The sequence below is a fragment of the Mustela erminea genome, chromosome 20, assembly GCF_009829155.1.
Source record: "Mustela erminea isolate mMusErm1 chromosome 20, mMusErm1.Pri, whole genome shotgun sequence".
NCBI lineage: Eukaryota > Metazoa > Chordata > Mammalia > Carnivora > Mustelidae > Mustela > Mustela erminea.
In genome coordinates this window covers 34,386,978-34,412,437 of record NC_045633.1, presented here as the reverse complement: position 1 = coordinate 34,412,437, position 25,460 = coordinate 34,386,978, and the positions used below count along the sequence as shown (strand labels likewise).

The 25,460-nt window shown below is 58.0% G+C and overlaps 3 protein-coding genes across 4 annotated transcripts; 1 reads left to right on the top strand and 2 right to left on the bottom strand.

Annotated features, from left to right (window-relative positions):
* Positions 1–5,282: 5,282 nt before the first annotated feature.
* TMEM270 (transmembrane protein 270) lies at positions 5,283–9,731 on the bottom strand. Of its 2 annotated transcripts, none has more exons than XM_032328119.1 (4): positions 9,594–9,731; positions 7,021–7,147; positions 5,703–6,119; positions 5,283–5,607 (listed from the first exon to the last, which is right to left on the bottom strand). In XM_032328119.1, exons 2-4 carry the CDS (start codon positions 7,090–7,092, stop codon positions 5,314–5,316), a joined length of 783 nt encoding a protein of 260 aa, XP_032184010.1. In that variant the 5' UTR covers positions 7,093–7,147; positions 9,594–9,731; the 3' UTR covers positions 5,283–5,313. The 2 variants fall into 2 exon arrangements, with proteins under 2 accessions (XP_032184010.1, XP_032184011.1); XM_032328120.1 differs by lacking the exon at positions 9,594–9,731 and adding an exon at positions 7,675–7,747.
* Positions 9,732–18,960: 9,229 nt separating this feature from the next.
* On the top strand, positions 18,961–22,551 carry METTL27 (methyltransferase like 27). The gene is given in 7 exon segments (XM_032328118.1): positions 18,961–19,037; positions 19,269–19,395; positions 19,961–20,089; positions 20,329–20,464; positions 20,731–20,823; positions 22,157–22,277; positions 22,279–22,551. Coding segments are annotated over 6 exon segments (810 nt in total). The 5' UTR covers positions 18,961–19,037; positions 19,269–19,272; the 3' UTR covers positions 22,487–22,551.
* Positions 22,552–23,315: 764 nt separating this feature from the next.
* CLDN4 (claudin 4) lies at positions 23,316–24,933 on the bottom strand. Its single transcript, XM_032328121.1, has one exon. The coding sequence runs from the start codon at positions 24,756–24,758 to the stop codon at positions 24,129–24,131; it is 630 nt and encodes a 209-aa protein (XP_032184012.1). The 5' UTR covers positions 24,759–24,933; the 3' UTR covers positions 23,316–24,128.
* Between the last annotated feature and the right edge of the window lie 527 nt (positions 24,934–25,460).

Sequence of the window (25,460 nt, the reverse complement as noted above, 5' to 3'; positions counted from 1 at the left end):
CCCCAGGGCCAAGAGGGCTTCAGGGTTCACAAAAGAAAATTCCGACTCAGGAGCCACAGGGTCCAAAGGCTCATGCCTCACGGCGTGAACGGCAACAGAACCCAGCGACCTTCCCAGGGTCCCACAAGCCAGGGAGGGCAGGACCCGGGCTGGAGCAGAGGGTCTGACGTCCGTCCAGTCCCAGGAAGCGTTGGGGGAGGGAGATTTCTGGACGGATGCCTGCCGCTTGCCACCCACAGGGATGCACTCTGTCCCACACGGTTGGGTGACCGGGACATCCTTGTCCCAGCATCGAGAGAAGGCTCTGTCCTGACCTTGGAGGCAGGGTCTGTGGGGCAGAGGGCATAGTCCAGCCCCAGGAGACCCTCTGAGGTTGCAGCCTTGCAGCCTGGATCTGGCTGTCCCTAGCCTCCCCCTAGTCTGGACGGTGCTTGTCCATTTAGGAAGTGGAGAGACAGGAGGACACTCGGCAGAGAGGACCCAGGCCAACCACGGACACCCCTGCCCCAGGATCCTGGGCACCTAACCGCCAAGGTGAGGTGGTAGGAGAGATGTTCCTATTTGCTGAGCACCCACCATCCAAGCCCTTCATCATTCATTGGGTCCCCACAACTCCCACGCAGGGTGTGGGGTTCTCATCCTGCAAAGGGGCAGCTCTCTTAGGACCACCGGGCCAGGCCAGGCCAAGCCAGGCAGAGCCAGAGGAACAGCAGGGACCTGCCGCTGGCCTGGCCTTGGCCATGAACTTGGGCGGTGGCTCAACATGGCATCTGGGAGAAGACCTTTGTAAGGGAGCCCAGGCGAGATGCTGTCCCTGGGGCCTGACCCTCCTGTCCCCACATAGCCCATCTGCCCTGGATGGGCAGGACCCCATCCCCCAAGTCGAGGGGACCCCCATTTCTCACTCACTGCACCTGGACAGCGCCTGACACCCCTGTTTCTCCTGAGGCTGGGATGGTGCTGGGGGCAGGGGACAGGGACATGCCAGAAAACGAGCCCCTTTCCCAGGGCTGCGGGCTCGGGGGTGCGTGGGAGCTGGAGGAAGAGAGAGGAGCTCCTGGCCAGCCAGGTCAGCGAAAGGCCGGCGACTCCGGCCGGGGAGCAAGGAGGGGGCCCCTTGCAGGCCGTCCCGGCTGGGCAGCCAGCGCCCTGTGTGTCTTGGCGGAGCGGGACCCCTGGGCGGCCAGGTATGTAACAATTCCAGCCATTTCCTGCCCTATTAATGAGAAAGGGGCTGATATAAATATACACTCAGCATAAATAAATACAGGCCAGGCCCGGGGCCGCATAGCAGACAGATTGCGTGGAGCTGCCGGCCGGCCCTTCAGCCAGCTCCCCCCACCCTGCCCGCAGCAGCCCCCCCCGCCCCCCACTTGTTTTCCTCCGCCAGGCCAGGGCCCCTCCACACACACACAGGCCCGAGGCAGATGGACCGACCGCCCTCGCCCTGGGGCCTCAGGAATGGGGTTTCCCGCGGGCCCTGGAAGGCGGCCGGCCCGAGAGAGGGGGAGCTGGGGTTCCCAGTCCCTCCTGCCTCAGGCACAGACCCGGTGACCGTCCTGGGAGGCCTGCGGTCCTAGGATCGGGCCTGCTCACCGGTGGGGAAACTGAGGCTCACAGGCCTAGGGTCCCAGCGGGCTGTGGATCCGGGATTCAAATCCGAGGCTTTCTCGCCCCAAGGCCTCTGAGCTGCCCGCTCTGTGAGAGGGGCAGTCGGGGCAGCCTCTTGCCCTCCTTTCTTCTTCCCAAGCCCCAGCCCCTGGGCCCTCCGTAGGCCCCGGAGGACTTCTGGTGAGGCCTGGACGCGTAGCTCAGCTGGGACCAGACGCACGTGCGACCCCCGACCCACCCCTGCTTCAGACCTCCTCCCAGCCGGAGCATCCCCCCTCGAGTGCCGGCTGTCCCATCGGGATAACCCGGTCACCCCACACTGCACAGACATGGTAACTGAGACCCAGGGGCCGAGCTTCACTTAGGTCACGGCGAGAAGCAGGCCAGAGCCGGGGAACAGAAGCAGAAGTATCTGCCACCAGGCCTTCTCCTCAGGCCCCAGGGAACCTTCTTGAAAGCCTCCTGGCCTCAGTGCCGCCCCAGCTCCCCAGCCTGGATGCTTCCTGGGGGGGACTCAGGTGTCCGCCTGTGTTCTGGAACCCAGCTGGGGCCCTTCCCTCGGCACAGGTCGGCCTCAGCGACTAGGAAAAGCCAAGTTCAGAAAGGTCTGGAGCCTGGCGACCATCACACAGCACGGGGCACGTCTGGGGCCGGCACCCCGGAGCTGTGGTACGTTCTTCTCTTATAAACCCAGTTCAAATGCCCCCTCCTTCAGGAAGCCTTCCCAGCCACCCCGACCCAAAGGATGGGCTCCCAGTGTACCCTCACTCTGCCTCCCGGGCCTTGGGGTAATCTTATCAGTGTGTGTCTGAGTGGCCACTTAGCCCAGGAAGGCACACCGGAGTGTCCACGCCCCACCGGCACCCCGCCACCGCCACCGCCACCCCCACCCCTCCGCCTGTGCAGAGCCCCAGTGTGGAAAGTGGAGGCCAGGCCGTTTCCAGCTGCGGCCTCATTCTTGCCAGTGGCCAAGGATTTGGGAGCCAGCTGTCTGAGAAGGCAAGTTCAGCAGGTGTGCGTGCCCGGGACGGCGTCATCCTGAATCCCAGCTGGTCTCCTGGCCCCAGCTCAGCCCATGCTTCGGGTCCAGAGGTCCTAGAGGCTCTTGGCCTCTTTGACCGAAGCCCCTGCCCCAGCCCCTGTCCCTAGGGCCCCAGACATCTCGGCCCCAGACCGCTGGGGATGAGGCAGGAGAGGCGGGAGTGCGGCAGGTAGAGGGTCACGGAGGAGCTCCCCAGGGCCGGGGCCAGCTCCCACCCGCACACGGTTGCTGGGGGCCCAGCCCCTCCGGGGCTCCCTCACAGGGAGAGAGCAGAACTGGAAGCCGACCCCGACGCAGCCACTCGGAAGCACACGACATCCACGCGGACTGACTTGGGCATGGGCCGGTGGCATGTCATCGAAGGCAAAAAGGACAGGTCTTGGTCGGAGACGCGGCTGCAGGTGTGACGGGGGGGGGGGCGCTGGCCGCGGGCTCGCAGGTGTGCCCAAGCATCGTGGCTGGAAGGGTCCACAGCACACAGACCACCCCGTTTCTCTCAAGTTTCAAACCAGAGAGGAAGGGAACGCGTTTACCTTAACACGTCTGTGTTGTGGGTAATGTTTTAAAAAGTTAGTAAAAGGAAAAATACTAGTGTCGCCTATGCAGTCTCGCCTCTAGCCCCACTGCCCAGGGCCGTGCCAGCCTCCCTGCTGGTCCGGCCTCCAGCCCCTCCCCAAGACCCATCCTTGCTCCCATCATTTCCCCCCTCCCCACCCTCCAGGGGGTGCAAGTCATCCCCTTCCTGTCCCCCTTTTGCCCTTAAGGCCCTTCTCCACCTGCCCCCTTCCTCACTCCCGGGCACCCCAGGCCCCCGCAGGCCACAGTCCAGTCAAGCACCCGCTTGGGCCCAGGCAGCTCGATTTCCCGCCACCCCAGACTCAGCAGCGGGCCAGCTCCACGCGCCTCAGTGCACAGCTTTCCCTACAAGTTGGGGGTATGTTCTGGAATCCCAGTCGGGTTTACTCCAGCACCTTCCCAGCGCATGCTCTGCCTTGTGGGCCAGAGGGGAGCCCTTCAGACGTCTCCCTCCAGGAGCAGGCTGGGTGTGCTCCTCAGACTCGGAGGAAGGGCCCAGAAGTTCACCCCACGCCTACCCCGGGGCCATCTACAGGTCCATATGGGAGGCAGAGCAGGAATCTGGCCCAAATTTCCCCAGGAAACAGAGTCCAGAAGGCAAATATGGGGCAGAACTCTCTGGAACGTCTTCCCACACTCACACCACCCTCGGGCTTGGGGGTGAATGGAAGGTGATCGCTAACCCCCACGAAACCATCCCTCCCCCTCCTCTCATGGCATTACTGGGCTCAGGGCCAGGGGGAGACTGACCCACTGCACCTGAGCTTGCTTGGCTCCCCCAGCTGAGATTTTGGACATTTCCCTCTCCCTGGAGAAGAAGGATGGATGGGTCTAGGGATGGATTTATGGGGGAGCAGTGGATGGATGGTGGGGGGGTGTGTAAACTAGCTGAGAAGTGGATGGATGGGTGGGTGGAGGGAGGGATGGGTGGGGAGATGGTTGGATGGATGGATGGATGGACGGATGGATGGATGGATGGACGGATGGACAGATGGGTGGATGGATGGATGGACGGGCAGAGGGATGGATGGATGGTTGTATGGATGGACGGATGGACGGGTGGATGGATGGATGGATGGATGGGCAGAGGGATGGATGGATGGACGGATGGATGGATGGATGGATGGACAGATGGATGGATGGATGGATGGATGGACAGATGGATGGATGGATGGATGGATGGACAGATGGATGGATGGATGGATGGATGGTTGAATGGATGGATGGATGGGCAGAGGGATGGACGGATGGATGGACAGATGGATGGATGGATGGACAGATGGATGGATGGATGGATGGCGGATGGGCAGAGGGATGGACGGATGGATGGACAGATGGATGGATGGATGGATGGTTGGATGGAAGGATGGGCGGATGGGCAGAGGGATGGACGGATGGATGGACAGATGGATGGATGGATGGATAGATGGATGGATGGATGGATGGATGGGCAGAGGGATGGATGGATGGATGGATGGATGGATGGATGGATGGGTAGCTGAGTGGTAAAGTGAGCGGCTAAGAGTGTAACTGAATGGATGGACTAGTTGCCGATTAGCTGAGGAGTCCCTCTATCTCTAAGAACTTTCTAAATCTCTGAAACGTGAGGCCTTAGCACCCCCCAGAGGCCAGAGTCTCTAACGACCAACCCATTTCCCTTAAAGCCCTGGCACCAACAGTCCTAAGAATCAGGGGCGCAGACCTAGCGAAAGTTAGGGGTTCTGGGAAACCAGAAACCTAGGGTGGTCCAGTGCTGACTGGACTTGCTAGGGCCCATGACTTGCTCTGGGGACCTTGGGAATGGTTCAACTTTCTGAGGCTTAGTTTTCTCATCTGGAAAATGGAGCTACTCAAACCTGACCCCTGTGATGCTATGAGATTTAAACAAAATTATGCATGTAAAGCATCTGAGAGGGTTATCTGGCACAGATCAGGGGCCCGTGGAATGTGATTTCCTTCCCACAGGCAGCCCTAGGGCACGCATGCATACACACACACACACACACACGTGCGCGCATAGGGAGGAGGGACACAGAGCGAAACTCCAGGCCAGACCAGATCCAGAAAGGCAGATGGGGACACACTTATTCTGTAGGAGTCCCATGCTCTGGCAGGGCTGGCCCAGCCTTGGGGCCCAGAGGCTCGGGGAGCGGCGCCGCGGACGAGGGTCCTGAGACCTGCGGCGGCTCAGCCTCCTGGGCCTGGGCCAGCCGGGCGGTGTGCTCGAAGGCGGCTTGCAGCAGGTGGGAAGCAAGGCAGGTGGTCCAGGTGACGAGATAGGCCAGATGCCAGGCGAGGGCTGTTGTGGTCTCCACCCACCAGTACAGACGTTTCAGCAGCACCCGGAGCTCCGGCACCACGCAGTTGTCCAGCAGCGTCTGGAGGATGGACGAGCAGATGGGCAGGTGGCCAGGCCCGGGACCCCCTCCCCCCCAGGTCTGCCCTCTCGAGGCCCAGCTCCCGGCCTGCCCACCTTGCTGAGCAGCCCACGCAGGCTGCAGCGACGGGCCCTCCGACAGAGCCTCCAGGTCAGCAGCGACAGCAGCAAGCCTGCCAGCATCAGACCGTGCAGGCAGGACAGAAGCAGGTCCGCGCAGGTGGCCGCAGACAGGCCCAGCCGCTTCGGCGCCAGGCCCAAGGCCCGGGCACAGCGCCGTATGCCCGCCCAGGCCAGCCGCGGTGCCCGCAGCCCCAGCCACAGGGGGACCCCCAGCAGTCCCAGCCCCGCCCGCAGCGCCAGGCACAGGGGGCTGGCATCGAGCCCAGGGGCTGGAAAGGCCTGGCGGCCGCAGGACCCCCAAGCCTCCTGGGCCAGCCCCGATAGCCAGTGGTTGAAGAAGAGAATCTTGAGAAGCAGGAGATTGTACAGGTGAACCCGGTTCTGGACCAGCTGCGGGGGGAGGGAGAGACAACCGTGGTCACACACGTGGGGGAGGGGCCCTACATGCCCCCCCCAACCCCCCCCACCCCCACCCCCTGCCGGCCGGTCTTCCTTCTCTCTGGGCCTCGATTTCCCCCACAAGAAAGACCGTTCTCTGCCCACTTCTAAGGACTCCGTTCTCGGGAAGTGGTTTTAGAAAGTTATTCCCAGTTATCATTGTTTCCTTCCCCCGGGATTTAAGTGAGTGTTTGCAATACTCTAGAAGGAAGGAGGTGGGTTTATTATTATTATTAGAGAAGGCAGGACCATCCAACCCTCTCAGCCCTCTGATCCTGCGGGATCTGAATCCTGGGCAGGTTTTTTTTTTCTCCCAAACACCTGGGCTCTCCTGGCCACCGGTTGCCTGTTGATGTCACGATGGCCGCTGGAGGCAAAGGGCAGTGCCCCCAGGTAGGGTAGAGAGATGGGAGGCATGGCGGCAGCGACCCCAGGGCCTGGGGGACCTACGAAGACAGAGGGACCCAGGAAGGTCTCCTGGCTTCTGTCCTGGATGTCCTGTCTCCCATCCACGGGGAGAAAAGAGTGAGCTTGGGTAGGGAAAGAGTCTGGAAGCGGGAAGGCTCCACCCGAGTCCTGGGGCTGAACGGCCCCTCCTCAGAGCCCCAAATCCCCCTCTCTGGACCCCATGCGCCCTTGTCCAGAGGACGACCAGGAGCCCTAGGGGGCGGTGTGGGAGACGGCCACCTGGGGTTGGCTGTGCGTCCCACCACGGGCACCGTGGCTTGGGGGTGGGGTTTCTGAGGCAGGCAGTCACCTAGTGCCACCAGATGGGACAGGTCCACGCAGTCCTGTGAAGGGCTGTGAAGGGCTGGGAGGACCCCCACCCCAGTGCCCCCCACGCCACACTCACCAGCACCAACAGCTTCACTAGCAGCAGCAGAATCCCCAGGAGGCTGGATCTGGCTGGCCGGACGACCTCCATATCTGGCCCTTCCCCCCTTCCTCCCGCTGGGAGAGGGAGGGTGACCTCACAGATACTGCGGGGTGGGGGCCGAGTTACCGTGGGGACCCAGTTGCCACAAGAGAGCCTCTTGTACCTGCCTCCCGCCCCTGCATGGCACAAAACTAGGGTATCTGTTGTCTCCACCCTGTCCCCTTCCTGGCTGGAGACTTCCCCGGACTCCACGTCTGGCCTGTCCACACAGGCGCCGGAGGAGATCCTCTGATGGTCAGCCCTGGGGCCCGAGTGGGCAACGGAGGCCGTCGTCAAGTACAGAAACGTGGCTGAGGGTGGCTGGGTGTTGCCCCCGCCCACATTCGTGGAAATCTCGAAGTATCAAAGGCCCAGGAAATAGAAATCTTGACGCCCCCCGCCCAGGACCACAGGTGACATAGTATTTGGAGATGGATGAAAGCTTCAGCTGTCCAAGCCTCCAGGCCTCTACCTAGCCCCCTCCCCACCCCAGTCACAAAGCTGAGAACTGAAGTTGTGACTGTTCCTCTGGGATCTTAGGGACACCTGCCACTCTGTTAGAGGAGGGTAGGGGAGAAAAAGTGTGCTGACCCCAAGACCCCAGAGAGGTCTGGAGAGAGGCAAGAGGACTAGCCCCCCCCGCAGAAGGCCATCAGCTCCCTGGGGCATCTCACAAAGCTTGCCAGAGGCTGGGATTAGGGTCAAAGGCTTGGAATTTTCTGGAAGAATCCAGGACCTTGATCACAACCGATTCCATATTACTGGAGCATAAAGCGGGAAGTGGGGAGGGGCACAAGGCAAGGGGGGACATCAGCAAGGGCCCCGTGGGCCGTGGAACATTCTATTGCACGGTGAGAGCCGTGCAGGGGCTGAGGCAGCCAGGAGATTGCTGTGGGCTCCAGGACGGTCCCTTCCGCTCGTGAGGAGGTGAGACTAGCAAGAAGGGGTCTGGGGCAGGGGGCAAGGGGCAGGGCGGGGGCGGGGGAGGGATCAGCTAGGAATCCACAACAATAAGTCCTGGGAATGCAGAGAGGTGGACAGATGCCAGAAACAGGTAGAACGTAGAGCAACAGCGTTGAAGGCTGTCATCTACGGGGAAAGGTCCAAGATGGGACCCTACTAGCGGCTAATCAGCCGGCCTGCCTGAGTTCCTTGGCGGCTGGCAGAAGCACGAGTTTCCCGGGTCAGAGAGGGAGGACCATCTACTGACCACAGTACTAGATGCTAAGTGTTTAGCATTGGTTCCTGGAGGCTCCGATCCCCCAGGGTGACAGGGCCAGGGCCATAGGACCCCTGTCCATCCACCCAGTGGTATATTACGAGATAGTAAGCCTAAGCTTACAGAACCCAAATCTTTTGTAACGGGCAGTAAGCAAGCCTGCCCTTTGCTCCCAAGGGAGATATTATCACGCTAGAATATTCCCGTGCTTTGACACCATGGATTCCAAGGTTGTCCGATAGGCAGACATCCCAAAAAGATAATCCAGATCAAAGATCAGTGTGTGGAACCAGGTGAGACCTGTGCCCTTGTCTCCCAACAGAGGGTTAAGAAAGAGAGGTAAAGCAAGGCGCGGGCCAGTGGTCCCCCTCAGAAGGCTTGGATGAAAGGCGGATGGTGGTACTGCCCACCAAAGTGGGGGTGGGGAGGAGACATGGGTTTGGGGAAAGGCCTGACAGATTGCTGGGAATCACACGGCAGGGACAGAAACTGGGATTTGCAATCTGTTTTCCTCCCTCCCTATCCTTCACTCCTTGGCTCACCACCCCACACCACTATCACGCAGCACGCCAAACCAAGAACGCCGCGCTCTCTAGGCTGAGTCGATGGTCTTCAACTTGACATTGACCAATACCCCTGGGCCATGCGGTCCAGGCAGGAGATAGGTTGCAAGAACCTGACCACCAAGGCAGCCCCTCGGGGCATCTCTCGAGACCAAGCTGAGTCTCAGTCCCAGCTCCGTCAGCTGTCCCCACCCCCTCCCCAGCTTGGTCCCCAAGCAAGATTTCAGCAAGGGCTCTCTGTGGTTCTGTGCTTGCTCAGACAATAGGAGGTGGGGGGCCACAGACGGGCCCACAGGGCTGGAAAGCCAATGACAGAGGCCAGGAGCTCGCCCACACCTAGCCCCAGCTATGTAGTACCATTGGCCAGAAACCCCTGAGTCCCTTCCTGGCCAACCTTCCTTCCTCACCTTCCTGCCAAGCCTCCCACCAAGAACGTGGGTTCTTAGTCCCGGAGCCCTCCATCCCCTGCTCTTTCCTACTCAGCACCCAGGTTCAAGGCCATCCCTGTACTGTGGCGCTGCGGTGGCCTTGGGCAATAACGACTTCCCCTCCCCTGGCCCTGTCCGCCCCTTGCAGGGTAAGCGGGAGGACCAAGTGGGTTAACCCAGTTACCAGTGGCTGCTGCCTTGCGAGACTCCAGGGGGTGCCACGCCTCCCCCGCGCCCCTCTGCGCAGAGACTCCCCCTCCCAGGCCAGGACTTGGGGCTACAGAAGGGCAGGCAGCCCACCTTGGACTTGCTCACATTCTTGGGGCCGAGCGCTCTCAGGTGCCCTCCCCAGCGGGTGCAGGACGGCAGTGCGGCCGCGCGGGGGCAGCACACACCGGCCTTGCGGAGCCCCGTGCACCTGCGCGCGAAGCTCCACCGCAGCGCAGAAAGTTTTCCGTTGCTATTTTGTCCCCTGTCAGTCACAGAGGCTGGTTTCCCTGTGACAACAACCATGCGTCATCCCGAGGAGCTCGCCCAGTGCGTGTCTCGTCATGCCCGGGTTACTGGAGGCGAAACCACGGAAATGATCTAGACCAATATTTTCCCTTCTTTCCTGTTCCAGGGTTAGAATCTCACTGTATCTCAAATCTTCACCCCCCCCAAGTACACAAAAATAAATAAATATGATAAATAAACATATTAAATACGATATATTATATTATGCATATTATGTATATATTATTTGATATATAATATAGTATGTATATATTACCTATATTAACTATAATAAAGAAATAAAGATGCCTTCATAGTTACTGGAATTTGTATTTTTGGCTGTCTAAAAATGGCTTTATCAAGGCCACTTAAATACAAAAATAATAATTAGGAACAGATGGGGTCCTGGGTGGCTCAGTGGGTTAAAGCCTCTGCCTTTGGCTCAGGTCATGATCCCCTGGTCCTGGGATCAAGCTCCATATCGGGGCTCTCTGCTCAGCAGGGAGTCTGCTTCCTCCTCTCTCTCTGCCTCCCTCTCTGCCTACTTGTGATCTCTCTCTGTCAAATAAATTAATAAAATCTTAAAAAAAATAATTAGGAACTGATGAATAAGAGAGGAACCTGGACTCTGTCCGAACTGACCTCTGACATTTACTCCCAGGTCTGTGCTTGCGCCCCAAGTTCCTCCTTCTGTAAAACTGGGTTATACTTTGTAGAATCTCGCAGGTGAGGTTACGGGGAGGTGTCAATGCATCGGGGTCTGGGAAGCGCTTGGAGCCGCACCTGGCCGAAGTCAGCACCTGTGGATTGGAAAGTTAACTCAAGAATTTTCTTTTAAAGATTTTATTTATTTATTCATGAGAGAGAGAGAAAGGAAGAGGCAGGAGAAGCAGTTTCCCAGCAGAGCAGGGAGCCAGATGCAGGACTCGATCCAAGGACCCTGGGATCATGACCCGAGCAGAAGGCAGACGATTAACCAACTGAGCCACCCAGGGATCCCAAGCTCAAGAATTTTTAGAAACAAAATAAGAGGCAGGTTAGGCAAAATTGCTTTAAAACATGCACAAATTTGTAAAAGGAAATGACCTCCAGGGTGCACAGACTGAATTGATTCATAAGCCAACATGTGGAAATATTCATCTGAACCAAACCGCTTTCAGGGGACTCACTTGGAGGCTGAGACTACATTTTGAAATTCCAGAACAACATGGCCCAATATAAAGAAGGGTCATTGATACCTTTTAAAATTAGTTCAAAAATTTTTGAACACAAAAATGAGTAAAAATGTCCTAAAAATATTGAAAAGGATGTAAAGTGGCCAGACCATCCCATTGTTCAAAAACATCATTCATTCCCCAAATAAAAGGTCTGATAAATGGACCAAAATGTGTAAATGCCAGCGACGGAGTGCAGAATCACACCTTTGTGGTGCAAAAATCAACAAGCGAACAAACAGCTATGGGAAACGGAATTTTCACTAGTATGTCTCTTGAACAATTTGTGCAGAACCAATGTGTTTCATGTACTTGTTTTCTGCCCGCTCACTTCGACCTCTCTCTCTCTGAAATTCTCCAACCCACCACCTCCCAGCAATCCGCAGCCACTCCTCCTCTCCCGGTATGCTCTTTTCTCTACTAGGCTTCTTGGGTCCCAAGAAAATGTTCCTCCATCCATTGAAAGACAACTAGGTTGTTTGCGTATCTGGACTATCGCTAATTTCAGTGTAACAGGAACACGGGAGTAGATAGCTCTTCGCAATCCTGATTTCAAGTTCTCCGGATATATACCCAGAAGTGGGACCACAAGACTATGTTAGTTCTATTTGTAATTTTTTGAGGACCTCCATATGTTTTTTAAGGACCTCCCTACGTTTTCCACAGTAGTTGTACTAATTTACATTCCAACGTGTGAGAGATAAGTAGGTAGATGATTGATAGATACATACATACATACACACAACAGGATATTATTTGGCCTTGAAGGAGAAACATTTCTGACACCATGGATGGAGCTGTAGGAAGTTATTATTATGCTGAGTGAAATAAGCAAGAAGCAGAAAGGGAAATAGGGCATGATCTCATCAGCACATGGAGTCTGATAAAGCTGAGCTCAGAAACCAAAAGAATGGTGGTTGCTAGCCAGAGGCTGGGGTTGGGACAAATGGGTTGGTCATACGGTACAAAGTTTCGGTTATAAAGATGAATAAGTTCTAGAGATCTAGTGTACAGCCTAGTGAGCACAGCTAACAATACTGTATTGTTTATTTGAAATTTACTAAGTAAATAGCTCTTCAATCTTCTCAACACACACACACAAATGGTAACTATGTAGAGGTGACAGATATATATATATTTTTTTTTCAAGATTTTATTTATTTATCAGAGAGACACAGTGAGAAAGGAAACACAAGCAGGGGAAGTGAGAGAGAGAGAAGCAGGCTTCCCGATGAGCAGGAAGCCCAATGTGGGGCTGGATCCCGGGACCCTGGGATCATGACCTGAGGTGAAGGCAGACGCTTAATGACTGAGCACCCAGGTGCCCCGAGGTGACAGATATATAATTAGCTAGATTGTGATGTCCATTTCACAACATATATATATATATATATATATATATACGTATATATATATATATTCAAAACATCAAGTTGGGGGCGTCTGGGTGGCTCAGTGGGTTAAAATCTCTGCCTTCGGCTCAGGTCATGATCTCAGGGTCCTGGGATCAAGCCCCGTATCGGGCTCTCTGCTCAGTGGGGAGCCTGCTTTCCCTCCTCCCCCGCGTGCCTCTCTGCCTACTTGTGATCTCTGTCCGTCAAATAAATAAAGTCTTCTAAAAAAAATCAAGTTGTACACCTTAAATATACACAATTTTTACAAAAGGAAAGTGTCCCTCAGTGCCCCTTCCCCTGACCTGGTACAGAGACACCACGAGCAAAGCCAAAAGGTAGCATCAGACTAGGAGAAATGTTGGCAACTCATGAAACAGTCCAAGAATTAGTATCCAGAATATATAGAACATCTAAGGAACTCCTCCAAACATAAAGGTAAATAAGATTTAAAAAAAAAAAAAAAAGTGACTCGATTGAACACATAGGCAACAACAACTCACAGCAGAGGAAATCCAAAGAGCTGACAAACTTAGGAAAAGCTGTGCACCTTCATTAGTCATCGAGGGAAATGCAAATTAAAACCACAGTGAGACACTCTCTCATACAAGTGTGTCGGTGAGTCTGTGGGGTCAACCAGAGCATCCAACAGGGCACATGCCCCCACCTGGCAGAGCCATGTTGGCTCTCGGACTCTGAGAGCCCCGCCCCCGTGGTAAGAAGGGTGTTATTTGCAGCTGCCCGTTGCATACCTACGCGAAACCCAAACGAGTTCACCAGATAATAATTGTCCTTCCTATGTGCAATGTGCACTTTCTATTCATTCGATTTGACAATGAACTGAATTTGTTCTTGTTACCCCCTACCGGGATGCAGACCCCATTTTGTAAAGCGCTCCTTCCAGAAGTAGTCATTTGTGAACAAAGAAACATGTGCAAGGCTATTTGTGGCAGCATCATTTTCCATCAGTAGGGAGGCGGATACATGAATTGGGCGTATCTGTTTGAGAGATGACTAAGTAGTGGTTACCATGAATGCTATTTGTAAACACCAAGGTGGAAAGATCTCAAAAACACAGTAAAAGTGGGGGGCGGGGAGTTAAGTAAAAATTTACAGAGTAATAGCTATGAAATGATGGCATTCACATGCATTTTCTCAAACCCATTAAGTATTATTAGATGTTCCAGACATATGTAGTAAAAATATAAAAACAAGACCTAGAAGGTCCTGCCCATTCAGGGTGGTAACTGGGTCCCTGGGGCAGCAGACAGAGGAGGGAGGAACTCAGAGAGAGTTTCGGGTTCATCTACAATCTCGTCTATTTCTACATTCACATGTTCCGAAGCAACAAGGACAAAAAGCTAATAATATTCGTTCATTCTGGGGAGTGGGTCCCTGAAAGTTGAGAACAAGCTATTCGAGCAGAGGTCTGAAAGAAGAGTGATCCAGACCAAAACCAGCAGTGCAAAGGTCCTGAGTTAACCGTGGCGTGTTCCAGGAACAGCAGAGGTTAAGATGGCAGAGTGAGGAGAGAGGTTAGGGAAGAGGGTGGTAAGGAATTTGGATTTTAGGTTTTAAGCACTGGAGTAAACTCACCAAATTTATATCATAGGGGCGCCTGGGTGGCTCGGTGGGTTAAGCCTCTGCCGTTGGCTCAGGTCATGATCTCAGGGTCCTGGGATCGAGCCCCACGTCGGGCTCTCTGCTCAGCGGGGAGCTTGCTTCCTCCTCTCTCTCTGCCTGCCTCTCTGCCTCCTTGTGATCTCTCTCTCTGTGTGTCAAAGAAATAAATAAAATCTTTAAAAAAATAAAAATAAAAAATACATAAATAAAAATGTATACTGTAAAAACATCATTCTGGTTAGGACCTATGTTGTTAACTGTGGAAATTGAGTGATCAAAAAAAACCATAGGGTCTATTGTGTTAATCTCTTGTGTATCTGAAATTTTCCACTCAAATTTTAAAAACAATAATCAAGGGCGCCTGGGTGGCTCAGTGGGTTGAGCCTCTGCTTTCGGCTCAGGTTGTGATCTCAGGTTCCTGGGATCAAGTCCTGCATCGGGCTCTCTGCTTGGTGGGGAGCCTGCTTCCTCCTCTCTCTCTGCCTGCCTCTCTGCTTACTTGCGATCTCTGTCTGTCGAGTGAATAAATAAAAGATCTTTAAAGAAAAAAAACAATAATCGATACTACCTCTGGCTACTCCGAGGAAAGTGGACTGCGGGGGGCGGGGGCAGAAGGGAGTCAGGGAGGCTAGGGAGGAGGCTGCGGCGGGGGTCTGGGCGAGAGGGGAGGGTGAGCAGGACCAGAGTGGCGGAGGTGGAGGGGACGGGCCACGGGATCGGCGGGCCACGGAATGTGGGCTGACAGAAGAATGGCTTGGGCTTATTAGCCCCTGGCGCATCGTGGTTCTGGAGGACCAGGAGGGGCGGGTTTCGGAGCGGGGACAAGGAAATCAGGGTTTGGGAGCAATGCCAGAGAGGCTCGTGGCCTCCACGGGAGCCATCAGGTGCACAAGTCCAGAGTTCAGGGGGAGAGTCAGGGCTTGGAGTCACCTCTTTGGGGATCGCTGGCACGTAAAAAGTGTTTGAAACCACGCGACAGGATGAGATCCTATGGGAAGTGGGTGTGATTAGAGACCAAGAAAGGGCCCAGGACGGAGGGAGGGGGGTGCTCTCCCACTAGAGGAGGAAGAGGGGAGAGGCAGCCAAGGAGACAGGAGACCAGAAGGAGGGGAAGTTGCTCTCTTGTCCCCAGTCACCCTCCAACCTGTCAATCGCCCCTCCCTGGCAGCAACCCCTCCCCCAACCCCATCCCGAGGCTACTCAGGGTCACGAGATCGAGCCCTGAGTTGGTCTCCTCCATCGGCAGGGAGTCTGCTGGAGAGTCTCTCTCTGTCCCTCTGCCCCTCCCCCTGCTCATGCTCTCTCTCCGTCTCTGTCTCTGTCTCTGTCTCTCTTAAATAATAAATAAATCTTTAAAAAAGAAAGATCAGCGGGCCACAAGGCCAGTCTTGGTATGCAGATCACTTGACTTCACCTAAGACTAAGCGGTGAACCCCTGCTATTTAAACCTCCTGGGGTGGGGTTTCCAGCGCTTGCATCCAGAAGCATCCGGACGGACCCCCCCACACACACCCTCGGGGATGCACACGTCCCACCCTCACAGGACTGGCCCCGGAAAGTCGTGCCTTCCCCCTCAGAACCCTCGCCCACTGGCACCACTATGTCTTGCCTGGGGGCCATCGCGGCCTCATCCTCATCCACTTGACCCTTTCCCGCCACTCACTCTGGCCACAGGGTGACTCACCTCCGCCACCCGCAGCCCTTGGCCTCGGGCTCGTACATCTGTGAGGTCACACAACAGCTTTGAAACATAAACTGCTCCTTTTCACCTCCCCCAAATGGTCTGGTGCTCCAGGAAAGGGTATTGTCAGCCGAACACACAGGAAAGGCTTTGGGTTTCCAAAGTTTAGGACTAATCAGGGCTGATAACAGGACTCAGAAGTTGCTGGCGTGTCCGAGAAACACCTCCTGTCCTGAGGCTAGGATGGGGTCCTGGGGCTCCGGAGGGGAAGGAATCAAGTGGGCTCTGGGGAGAGAAGTCAGTGGGGTCTGGGGCCCAGGCCTGGGAGTAGCAAAGCAGTATCCCATCCTGAGACTACCAGCTCCCATCAGGAACGCCCCATGGCAAGTCTTGTTCTCCACCACGGTCTAGAAGCCGTTGCTATGGGAGCCATACTGGTGCCCATAAACGACGCAGTCCCCCCACCAGGGTGTGGGGCACCATTGAGCGGAGGCACTGAGGCACTATGGGGACAGATGGGCAGCCCAGCCGGGTCCTCCCCAGGTTCCCTCTGATGATCCAATAGGACTGCCTTTGGGGTTCTCCACTTTGCTTAAAGGCTCATTCTTCATGACGACATCTTTCAAGATCACAGCGTCCCTCCTACCCCCACCCAGACAAAGGAGTGGTCCTAGACACCGGGCGGGGGGTTGGGGGGGCGCTCCGAAGGAAAAGCCTGCACACAGATACTGAGGATAGTGAGCAGAGCCTGAACAGGAGAAGACACCCGACTCCCCAGCCCCCTGGGCCCGGCTAGAGTGGGGGTTGTTTCTGACTCATCCTTGTAACAGCAGTGCCCTGCCCAGGGCCTGATAAACAGAAGGTACACAATACATTTTTATTGGCCTAAACGGAACACGAGGCCATAGCGATGGGGCCCACACTGTCGGCTGACTGGGCCAGTCCCCTGTTCCCAACCTCCCTCCACCCAACCCCGATTCACCTGCTAGCGACCTCTCCGGGGCAGCCGGGGACCCAGTCTGGCCAATAGAATGAAGTAGAATTCCCAGCCATGGGCTCCCCATGGAGCTTTGGTGATGATGAGTAGTCTGAGCGGGCCTCCCTTTCTGCCCTTTCCCCTTCATCCTGTGCTGCCTGGAGATACAGAAATCACGAGGAGGTGAGAGTCTTGAGCACAGAGGCCTCTGTGCAAAAGGTGACAGAAAAGGGAGATGACAAGAGTGTGGGTCCCTGATGGCATGACTGAGCCTCTGACCAGACTCCCCGGTCTCAGTTTCCATGACGAGCCCTGTCGGTCTCTCTGCCTTTAAGTCAGAGCGGTTGCCTGTGCCCTGTTATTTGCAGCCGAACATAACGGATTCCCAACACGTTCCCTGTACGCCTTTGGACTAAAGCAGATCTGGGTTTGGACCTTGGCAGGTGACAGCTGAAATCTGGGTTTCCTCCACTCCCCCAAAACTGGTCTTGTCAACATCACTGGACGAATTAAGGGAAATGACAAGTGACTGTAACAGACAATTCTGAAATCCCAGTGGCTCAACACCATGAGGTTGATTTCTTGCTCCTGTTACAGTCGGATGCAGGTTGGTGGGGAGGGCACGGTTATGCGCAATCACTGGGGGTCCGAGATGCTGTCGTCTGGCAGCCCCATTCTCCTCGGTCCTCGGAGCCCCTCCCTCGAGGATTGGGTGAGGGTGTTTATAGTCCAGGTCTGGAAATAGAGAGTGTCACCACCATCCACCTGCTATTGGCCAGAATTCAGCCTCATGGCCACAACCATGGGCAGGGGAGCCTGGGGCACAACGTCTAACTCAGAAAGAGGAGGCAAACGTGGCCACTGGTGGCCACTCTCAGGGTCTACCTGGGCCCCCAAAGACCTCCACATCCCTGTAGTCAGGGCTCACTTCCAAAACCTCATTTGAAACTACCTCCGTGCTGGCCATTCCACATCTTTTTGAAACACTCGATTCTTGGCATCACTCCTGACGTCTCTGGGTTCTCTCCAGCTCTCCTAGACACTCTTCTTCCTCCCTGAAGGGTTGGGGGTTCCCAAGCTGGATCCTGAGGCCCTGAGGCATGACCCTCTCCCCTGAGCTCCAGCCTGGCATCAAACAGCCTCCTAGACATCTTCTCCTAGGCATCTTAGACATCTAGACATCTTCACACAGACACTTCAAACTCAACACTCTCAAACTGTGAGTGTTCTCTTTGCCCCAAACCTGGTCCTCCTCCCCAGCTTCCCTTGCTATGAACGGCACCGTCATCAACCCAAAGATTGGGCACCATCTTGCCCATAAGATTTCCAAAGGCTTAACTCCCAACAGTTTGCTTCCCTTCCCCAGGCCACGCACTCCCAATTACCAAAGCCCTGCTCCTTCTACCGCCAAAACATCTCTGAACCTCATCCGTTTCTCTCCACAGCCACGACTGCTCTCCAAGCTCACGGTGCCATCACCTCCTTCCTGGACAACGGCGACAGGCTCCCAAACTCCTCCTGCCCAAATCTCGATCCCCAAGGGTCCTCTAGGCTAGTGGTTCTGCAACTAGCGAGCCGCACAGAAATCACCGGGACAGTCTGTTTAAAGAGGGTTTCTGGGGCATCCCTCCCCGCCTAGCAATCTGATTCTGATTCACTCCATCTGTGGAGGGGCTCCGGGATTTGCATGTCTTACAAGTTCCCCTAAGGGCGTCCCCAGGAGGAACCCCAGCTAAAGATGCTGACACCGAGGTTGCAAGTCTTGGGACCAGTAGCAAGTCCTGGGACTAGTAGCAAGGACCCCGGCGCGGTCCCATACGGAGGTCCCTGGCCACAGATTGCTATTTAAATTATAGAAACAAAATGCAACTTAAGATTCAGCTCCTCAGTAGCACCTGCCACATGTCAGATGGTCACCGCAGCTGGTGGCTACTGTATCCAGCAGCAGCCCGGGACGAAACATTTCCGCGGCCAGAGAAGGTTCTGCTGGATGGCGCTGCCCAGACCGAGGTGGCCGTTCTAAGAATGAAGGCTGGTCCCCCTCCTGCCCATAAGACTTCAGAGGCTCCCACTTCCTAAACCTAAAAGCACGCATGGGACGTCGAGAGCCGGGAGGGCGCGGAGCTGCTCCTGCACCGGGAAACCCTGACAACGTCTAGGAGGAGCCCAGGGCCTCCCAGGCGAGAGAACTTTGAGCTCATTGGCTGATGGTGGAGGGGCGGTGGCCAGCGCTTTCCTTTGATTGGGTACTTTCTGAGAGCGGACAGCCAATCCGCGAGGGCGGTGGGGGCGGAGCCAGACTCGGCGTACAGGCCCCGCCCCGAGTTCCGCCGCGCTGAGCACTGCGCGCTGGGGGGACTGAAGGTGAGTTCCGACCCCCGACCTCTTTAGGTGCCCCCGGGGCTGGCAACCGGCTCGCCGCTGCGGGGACGGGGAGTGGGGGCGGGTCCTCCCTCCCGCTGGGCGGGGACCACCTTCCCGCCAGCCCCGAAGCTCCGCGCGTGCTGTCACCGCCTGTGCAAGGGCCCGGCGGGGGGAGGGGCGGGCCTGGGGGAGGCCGCGGCGGCCCGGGGTACCCAGGCTGCGTCCCCGCAGGAGCATGGCTCAGGAGCAGGGCGGGAGCCTGTCCGAGGCGCGGGCCCGGGTGGGGGCCCTGCACGGCATCACCGACCTGGGCCGCAAGCTGCACTTCTATGGGCGCTGGGCTGCGGACTACGACCAGGTAAACCCGCCCGGCTTCCCTCCTCTTCTCGTGCTCGCCCAGCCTCAACCTTCCTATCTGTAAAGTGGGGGCAGTTAGCCTCACCCCCTTCCCCAACCCCGGGTGGCTTGTGAGAACGAGGTGAGCCCCTGCAGTCCTGCCCCCTTCGAGGACCAGCCCCTCTTCGGCTCAGCCACACAGACCCTACCCTCGGGCCAGTCCTGTGGCTCCACATTAGCAGGCCCTAGAGATCAGGAACCAAGACCTCCCCACCCTGGTACAGCAGCCCGGGCAGAACGGCTGGCTGCCTGGAGGAGGTGCCCCTTGAGGGGTCACTGCAGACTAGGAAGAGAGCGCTGCCTTGGCCCACAGAGCCGTTCTCAGCGGTGGGCTGGGCCCCGACTCTCTCATTCTGGCAGAGGAAAAGCATCTCGTGCTGAAATCCCTGCAGGGCTAGAGCCCTGGTGAGTCCAGCACACACACACACACACAGCTTGGCCTGGCTGACTCCTAGACAACCCTGCACGGAAGTCCCTCAAACAGTGGGACACTGGGTGCCCGTCGGCTCTCAAAACTCTGTCCCCAGGACGTCGCCGCCCTGCGGTACCGTGCCCCACGCCTCGCAGTGGACTGCCTTACCCAAGCCCTTCCGGGCCCGCCTCATGCTGCCCGGATCCTGGATGTGGCCTGTGGCACCGGCCTGGTGGCTGCCGAGGTGAGGCCTCCCCGGGTCCCCTGCCCTCTCTTGAGCTCCCCACTTGTTCGGACTTCCTTTCACCCCTGGCCCCAGAATTCTGCGCCCCCACCCCCACCCGCCCGTCTGACTCACGGGTCCCAAACACTCGGACTGCATTTACGGCAGGGCGCACTGCCCTCCCCGGGTTCAGAGACCCAGTCGGGAGATGGCAGGTCCGAACTGTGACTAAGTCCCCCACCCGCCACCCCCAATCTCAGCTGCACGCTCGGGGCTTCCTCCAGCTGCACGGAGTGGATGGGAGCCCAGAGATGCTGGACCAGGCCCGAGCCCGTGGCCTCTACCAGCACCTCAGTCTCTGCATCCTGGGCCAAGAGCCTCTGCCCAGTTCTGAAGGTATTTCCCCTTCCACCCAGACACCTAGCCAGTGCCCCTTTCTCTTGGCCAGCCTCTGTCCCCCTCCACACCCCTCATCCCACACTAAGCCCCCCCCCCCAGAGCCTCACTAAGCCCCTCTCTGAGCCCTCCACCCCATGATCGGACCTCAGCCCAGGAGAGGGCCCCCCACTCCCGGCACAAGGGGCAGGCCCAGTCTCTCCTGATGGGTATCATGAGGCCGTGACAAAGACACAACCCCACAGCGCCTCTCCTGTCCTGCATAGGGACTTTCGATGCGGTGCTGATAGTGGGGGCCCTCAGTGACGGCCAGGTACCCTGCAGTGCCATACCTGAGCTTCTGCGAGTTACCAAGCCAGGTGAGGAGCAGCCCATCCAACCCCAGGCACACACTTTGCCCCTCGCCACGCAACAGCCAGCCAGCCTCAGAGCCCCTCGGGCCAAGCGGGGTCCCACGGCCTAGCCTTGCATCCTAGCCTCCAGCGGCCACCAGCAACAGACCCAGGCCAACAGGCAGGGCAGATGCGGAGCCAGCTGGCCTCTTATCCGTGGGACAGCTCTGCTGTCCTCTCTGGCTCTGTCTCCTCACCTCCAAGCAGTGGCAGACCCCCTGTCCCCATGGGATGGTGGTGGCAGGAAGAGGGCCAGGCCCACGCTCTGAGGAGTCAGAGACGGGGGTGGGGGGGGGTGCGGTGGCAGTGAGGGTGGCCCACATGGGAACGCGGCCACAGGCAGAAACCGGAAGTCAGGAAGACAGCCACAGGGAAGTCACCGGCGGAAAGGGGAATGACAGAGCCTCGCTGGGCCCAGTAGGGCCTGTGGCTAAGCCTGGGCAGGTCTGGGCAGGCTTCGGCCTCAGGGAACTGTGGAGGCTGACAGAAGCAGGGTCTGGAGAGGGGTCAGAGAGAGAGGTAGTGATGGGGCTTGAGAGAACAGGGAGCTCCCCGCAGAACCAGCCCAGCCCGTGCTCATCAGGCCCCTCAGCTGGCCAGAGCCCTGTCTATCTGTCCACATGGCACAGGCTCCCCTGCATTGGAGCCTTTCCTCTCACGGAACCCCGTCACCCACCCTGCAAGGCCCTGCTCCTCCTCACCCCTTCCTCCAGGAAGCCCTCCAGACACTATCTGAGCCTGCACTGGGCACGCTCTGGGTGTCTGGAGAAGACCTGAAGGGATAGGTCATTCATTCATTCATTCATTGAGCCGGGGCTGAGGACTCCGCAGTCCTTCCTATGCCCCGCGGGAATCAGCCCCACTCCGTGAGCTGGGAAGACAGGCCCAGAGAGGTGAGAGGACTTGCCCGAGGCCCAGAGTGCTTCCTGCCTGTGCTTCCAGACGCTGCCACGTCCTCCCGCAGAGGGGCTGGGTGAGCAGTGAGGTTGGAGTCGCCCTGTCCAGGGGGGAAGCCAAGAATTTCCAGGATAAAGGACACGGGGGCCTGGATGGGCACGTAGGAGGCTGTGAGGCTGAGGGAGCAGAGGGTACCCCTGGGGGCAGGAACGGCGAGCATGGCGGTGGAGAAAGGCTGGCCGGGGGACAAAGCTTGGAGGATATATGCCCCTGAGGACACCCTTGAGGACAGGAGCAGAAAGGGACAAACATCCGGGGAAGGGGGGGTAGGGGTGGGGCTCGAGCCTGGAAACCGGCCTCCTGCCCCTCCCCCACTCACTCTCCCCCACCCCGTCCGCCCCAGGGGGGCTGGTGTGTCTGACCACCAGGACCAACCCATCCAACCTGCGCTACAAGGAGGCACTGGAGGCCGCGCTGGACGGGCTGGAGCAGGCCGGGGCGTGGCAACGCCTCGTGGCCTGGCCTGTGGACCGCTGGGAACTGGCCACCTCCGAGCTTGAGGTGGGGCCTGGAACTGACAATGATGGCTTCATCTCCGGCATCGTCTACCTGTACCGAAAGCGGGAGGCGGCCCAGATGGAGGGAGTCAGGCCCCGTCCTCAGCCCCCCACTGACCTCTGACCCTCCACGTGCCCTCAGCCATGCCCATCCTGGGCCTCTGCTTCATCTATAAAATGGGGTCCCTGTGCCCAGCTTGCCCCTCAGGGAGTTCTGCCTATTAAATGAGTCCCAGAGGGCCCCAGGACTCTGGCTGATTCTCTCCCCCAAGAAGGGGACACCTGTCCCTGAGGACGGAAGTGAGGCGAGACGGAACAGCAGAGGCTCCCACTGAGACTTCCCTGAGCCAGGCACCATGGGATCGCAGCTGTGACCTTGTGACTCCTGCCATCATGGCGGGTCCTCCCACCCTCACTGAAGGACCAGGAGACCCGTGCTCATGCCCTTGGCCTTGACCGAATCCTTTCACATATCCACGACTCCCATTCCTCATCTTGACTTTTTATAGAGAGTCCGGAAGCCCGGTGTGTCTTAGAGGCTCATTAGGAAGGAGCCTGGGAGCCGGGCCTTCAGAATGAGCAGGATTCAGAGGCCTGGGGAAAAGGGGAAAGGACATTCCAGACCCACAACAGGGCAGGGGACAACCCCGGCCAAGGCCAGGACACGGGACCTGGAGGGTGAGCGGACCAGCCTGGCTTCCCAGACAAAGCCGGGACAAAGAAGGGGAGAGGGCAGGTGGCCCACTCCCCTGGCCTCCCTCCTGGGGTCCCCAGCTCGTTACCACGGTGCTGGGCACACAGCTGTGTCTCCTACATATGGCTTTACCTTCTAACAAATGAAGGGCTTTAAGCAAGGTCACTCCAGAACTGAGGGCCAGCTCTGATTTGTCCCAATTTCTCAAAACCAGTTTAAGCATTCTTGCCGCAGCCGCATCACAGTGGTCCTGCTCCTTGCCGACCCCACCCCTGCCCACCTTCAGGGCTGAAATCAGAAACCGTACGGTCTTCCTGTGCACAGGTCCCATTTATTGTAGAAAATAACAGTAATGACCATGACAAACAGATCTCCTTCAGTTACAAAACAAACCACAGAGCAGGCAGGAAAAAGGCCCAGGACTTCCCGGGAGGGCAGGCCCGAGAGAGACCATCCCCCCTTCCCGGCTGTCCCCAGGATGTCCAGGGACCTTGGCAGCGGTGGCAGATGTCGCAAGTCAGGAGAGTCCTGGGGTCCTGCTGCGGGGGCTGCCGAGGCAGAGCCCTGAGGCCGTCGGGTGGGGACAGGAAGGGGTGCGGGCTGTCTGGGCAGCCTCCATGGCCTCCTCCCCACCACTACCCAAACCAGTTTGCAGCACCTTCAACCCTCCCCTCCAAACCCGTCTGTCAACTCTGTGTCACCTCTGGCTCCACAGTCAGGTGGCTGAGCGAGGCCCGAGCCTTCTCCTGGACAACACAGGAATGGGCAGGGCACCCCCTCGGAGGCAGAGCCCAAGCGAATTCAGGGCTGAGCTGTCCTGACCAGCAGGAGCCAGCTCCCCCAGCCCGCCACACCCTGGGACTTCTCGCCTCCTCTCCTGTGTCCACAGGCCCTTCCGCAGAGGGAGGCACAGAGTCTTTCTGTCCATCCTTGCTGGCATGGGAGAGCCTCGGGTTCGGTGTCCGGGGAGGCCAGAACGGGTTGAGTTGCTGCCGGCCGGCGGCCTGGCTCAGTCCCCCGCCTGCCCAACCCCAGGCAGCCTGCAGCCCCGTCCTGGGCTCACAGGCTACACCTTCAGTCTTGGAGGGACAAAGCTGGCGGGACAGAGCTGAGTAGCGGGCACCTTACACGTAGTTGCTGGCTGGGGCGGAGCGGGCGGCGGAGTACTTGGCCGAGTAGGGCTTGTCGGTGCGCGGGGGGCAGTTGCAGCAAAGGAGGGCCCCCCCCAGCAGCAGCAGCCCCGAGGCGGCCCAGCCGATGTAGAGAGAGGCACCCATCTCCCGCTTCTGGCCCGAGGCCACCAGCGGGTTGTAGAAGTCCCGGATGATGGTGTTGGCCGTCCAGGACGCCGGCACCAAGACCAGCAGGCCGGCCAGCAGGAACACCACGCCCGCCACGATCATGGTCTTGGCCTTGGCACTCTCGTCCTCCACGCAGTTGGTGCACTTGCCCCCCACCACGGACAGCAGCACGCCCAGCACGGCCAGCAGGATGGACACGACCATGAGGGCGCGGGCCGCCTGCAGGTCCTGGGGCAGCGCCAGCAGCGAGTCGTACACCTTGCACTGCATCTGGCCGGTGCTCTGCACCACGCAGTTCATCCACAGGCCCTCCCAGATGGTCTGCGACGTGACGATGTTGCTGCCGATGAAGGCCGTCACCCGCCACATGGGCAGCGCGCAGCTCAGGATAGCGCCCAGCCAGCCCAGCACGGCCAGCGCGATGCCCATCACCTGCAGCCCCATCGAGGCCATGGCTCGGCGCCTGTGGGGGCGGGGAGGGGCGGGGCTCGGGGGGCCTGGAAAGCGGCGGGGGTCCGGCGCAGGGGCTTTGTAGGAATCCAAGCGCGTGGAGGGCGGACCCTCGGTGTCCGCAGGGACGACTTTCACTCGGAGTCCAGAAGCCTCGGCTCAGCTCCCCAGCTCCAGAAGACCAGTAGCTCCTCGCAGTGGCAAGCTCTGGCGCTCAGATTCCGGCGCTGCAGATCTGAGCGGTTATATGGCTCTGCAGTGGGGGCGGGAGCAGAGGGAGGGGTTTCCGTCCTGGGACCTGCCCCCACCCCTGACCAGTTTCTCTGGATTCCTGAACCCGGGCCAACTGGAAGGCACTTCCAGGCCTCAGCCCCTGGGCCCCTGAGTCAGAATCCTGGAGAGCCAGTCTTGGGGGAAACTGCCTTCTCCCCCTGCCTCCAGCCTAGTAGCTGAGGTCAGCCTGGAGACAGACCCTGACTGAGTCACAGCTCGCAGGCACCTGGACGCATGGGGCAGTGAGCCCCAGCCAGGGTCAGGGTCCTGAAGACCAGGATCCCGATACCTCCGCGCTCCCTCATTCCAGGCTTTGGGCGGACAGGGTGGCATGGTCAGGGAGAGGGTCTGAGTTGACGTCGGGGAATGTCAGAGAGCGGCCCCACCTTGATTCCAGCGGTCCTGTCCTTATCCTGTCCCCACCGGCCCCAT

What these genes read in the sequence shown, in the direction of transcription:
- TMEM270 (XM_032328119.1), bottom strand. Translation starts at nt 7,092, where the DNA reads ATGGAGGTCGTCCGGCCAGCCAGATCCAGCCTCCTGGGGATTCTGCTG. An exon ending in TAGTGAAGCTGTTGGTGCTG is followed by an intron (nt 6,120 to 7,020) that starts GTGAGTGTGGCG and finishes CTCCCCCCGCAG; the next exon opens with CTGGTCCAGAACCGGGTTCA. An exon ending in TGCGTGGGCTGCTCAGCAAG is followed by an intron (nt 5,608 to 5,702) that starts GTGGGCAGGCCG and finishes TCCATCCTCCAG; the next exon opens with ACGCTGCTGGACAACTGCGT.
- CLDN4 (XM_032328121.1), bottom strand. Translation starts at nt 24,758, where the DNA reads ATGGCCTCGATGGGGCTGCAGGTGATGGGCATCGCGCTGGCCGTGCTG.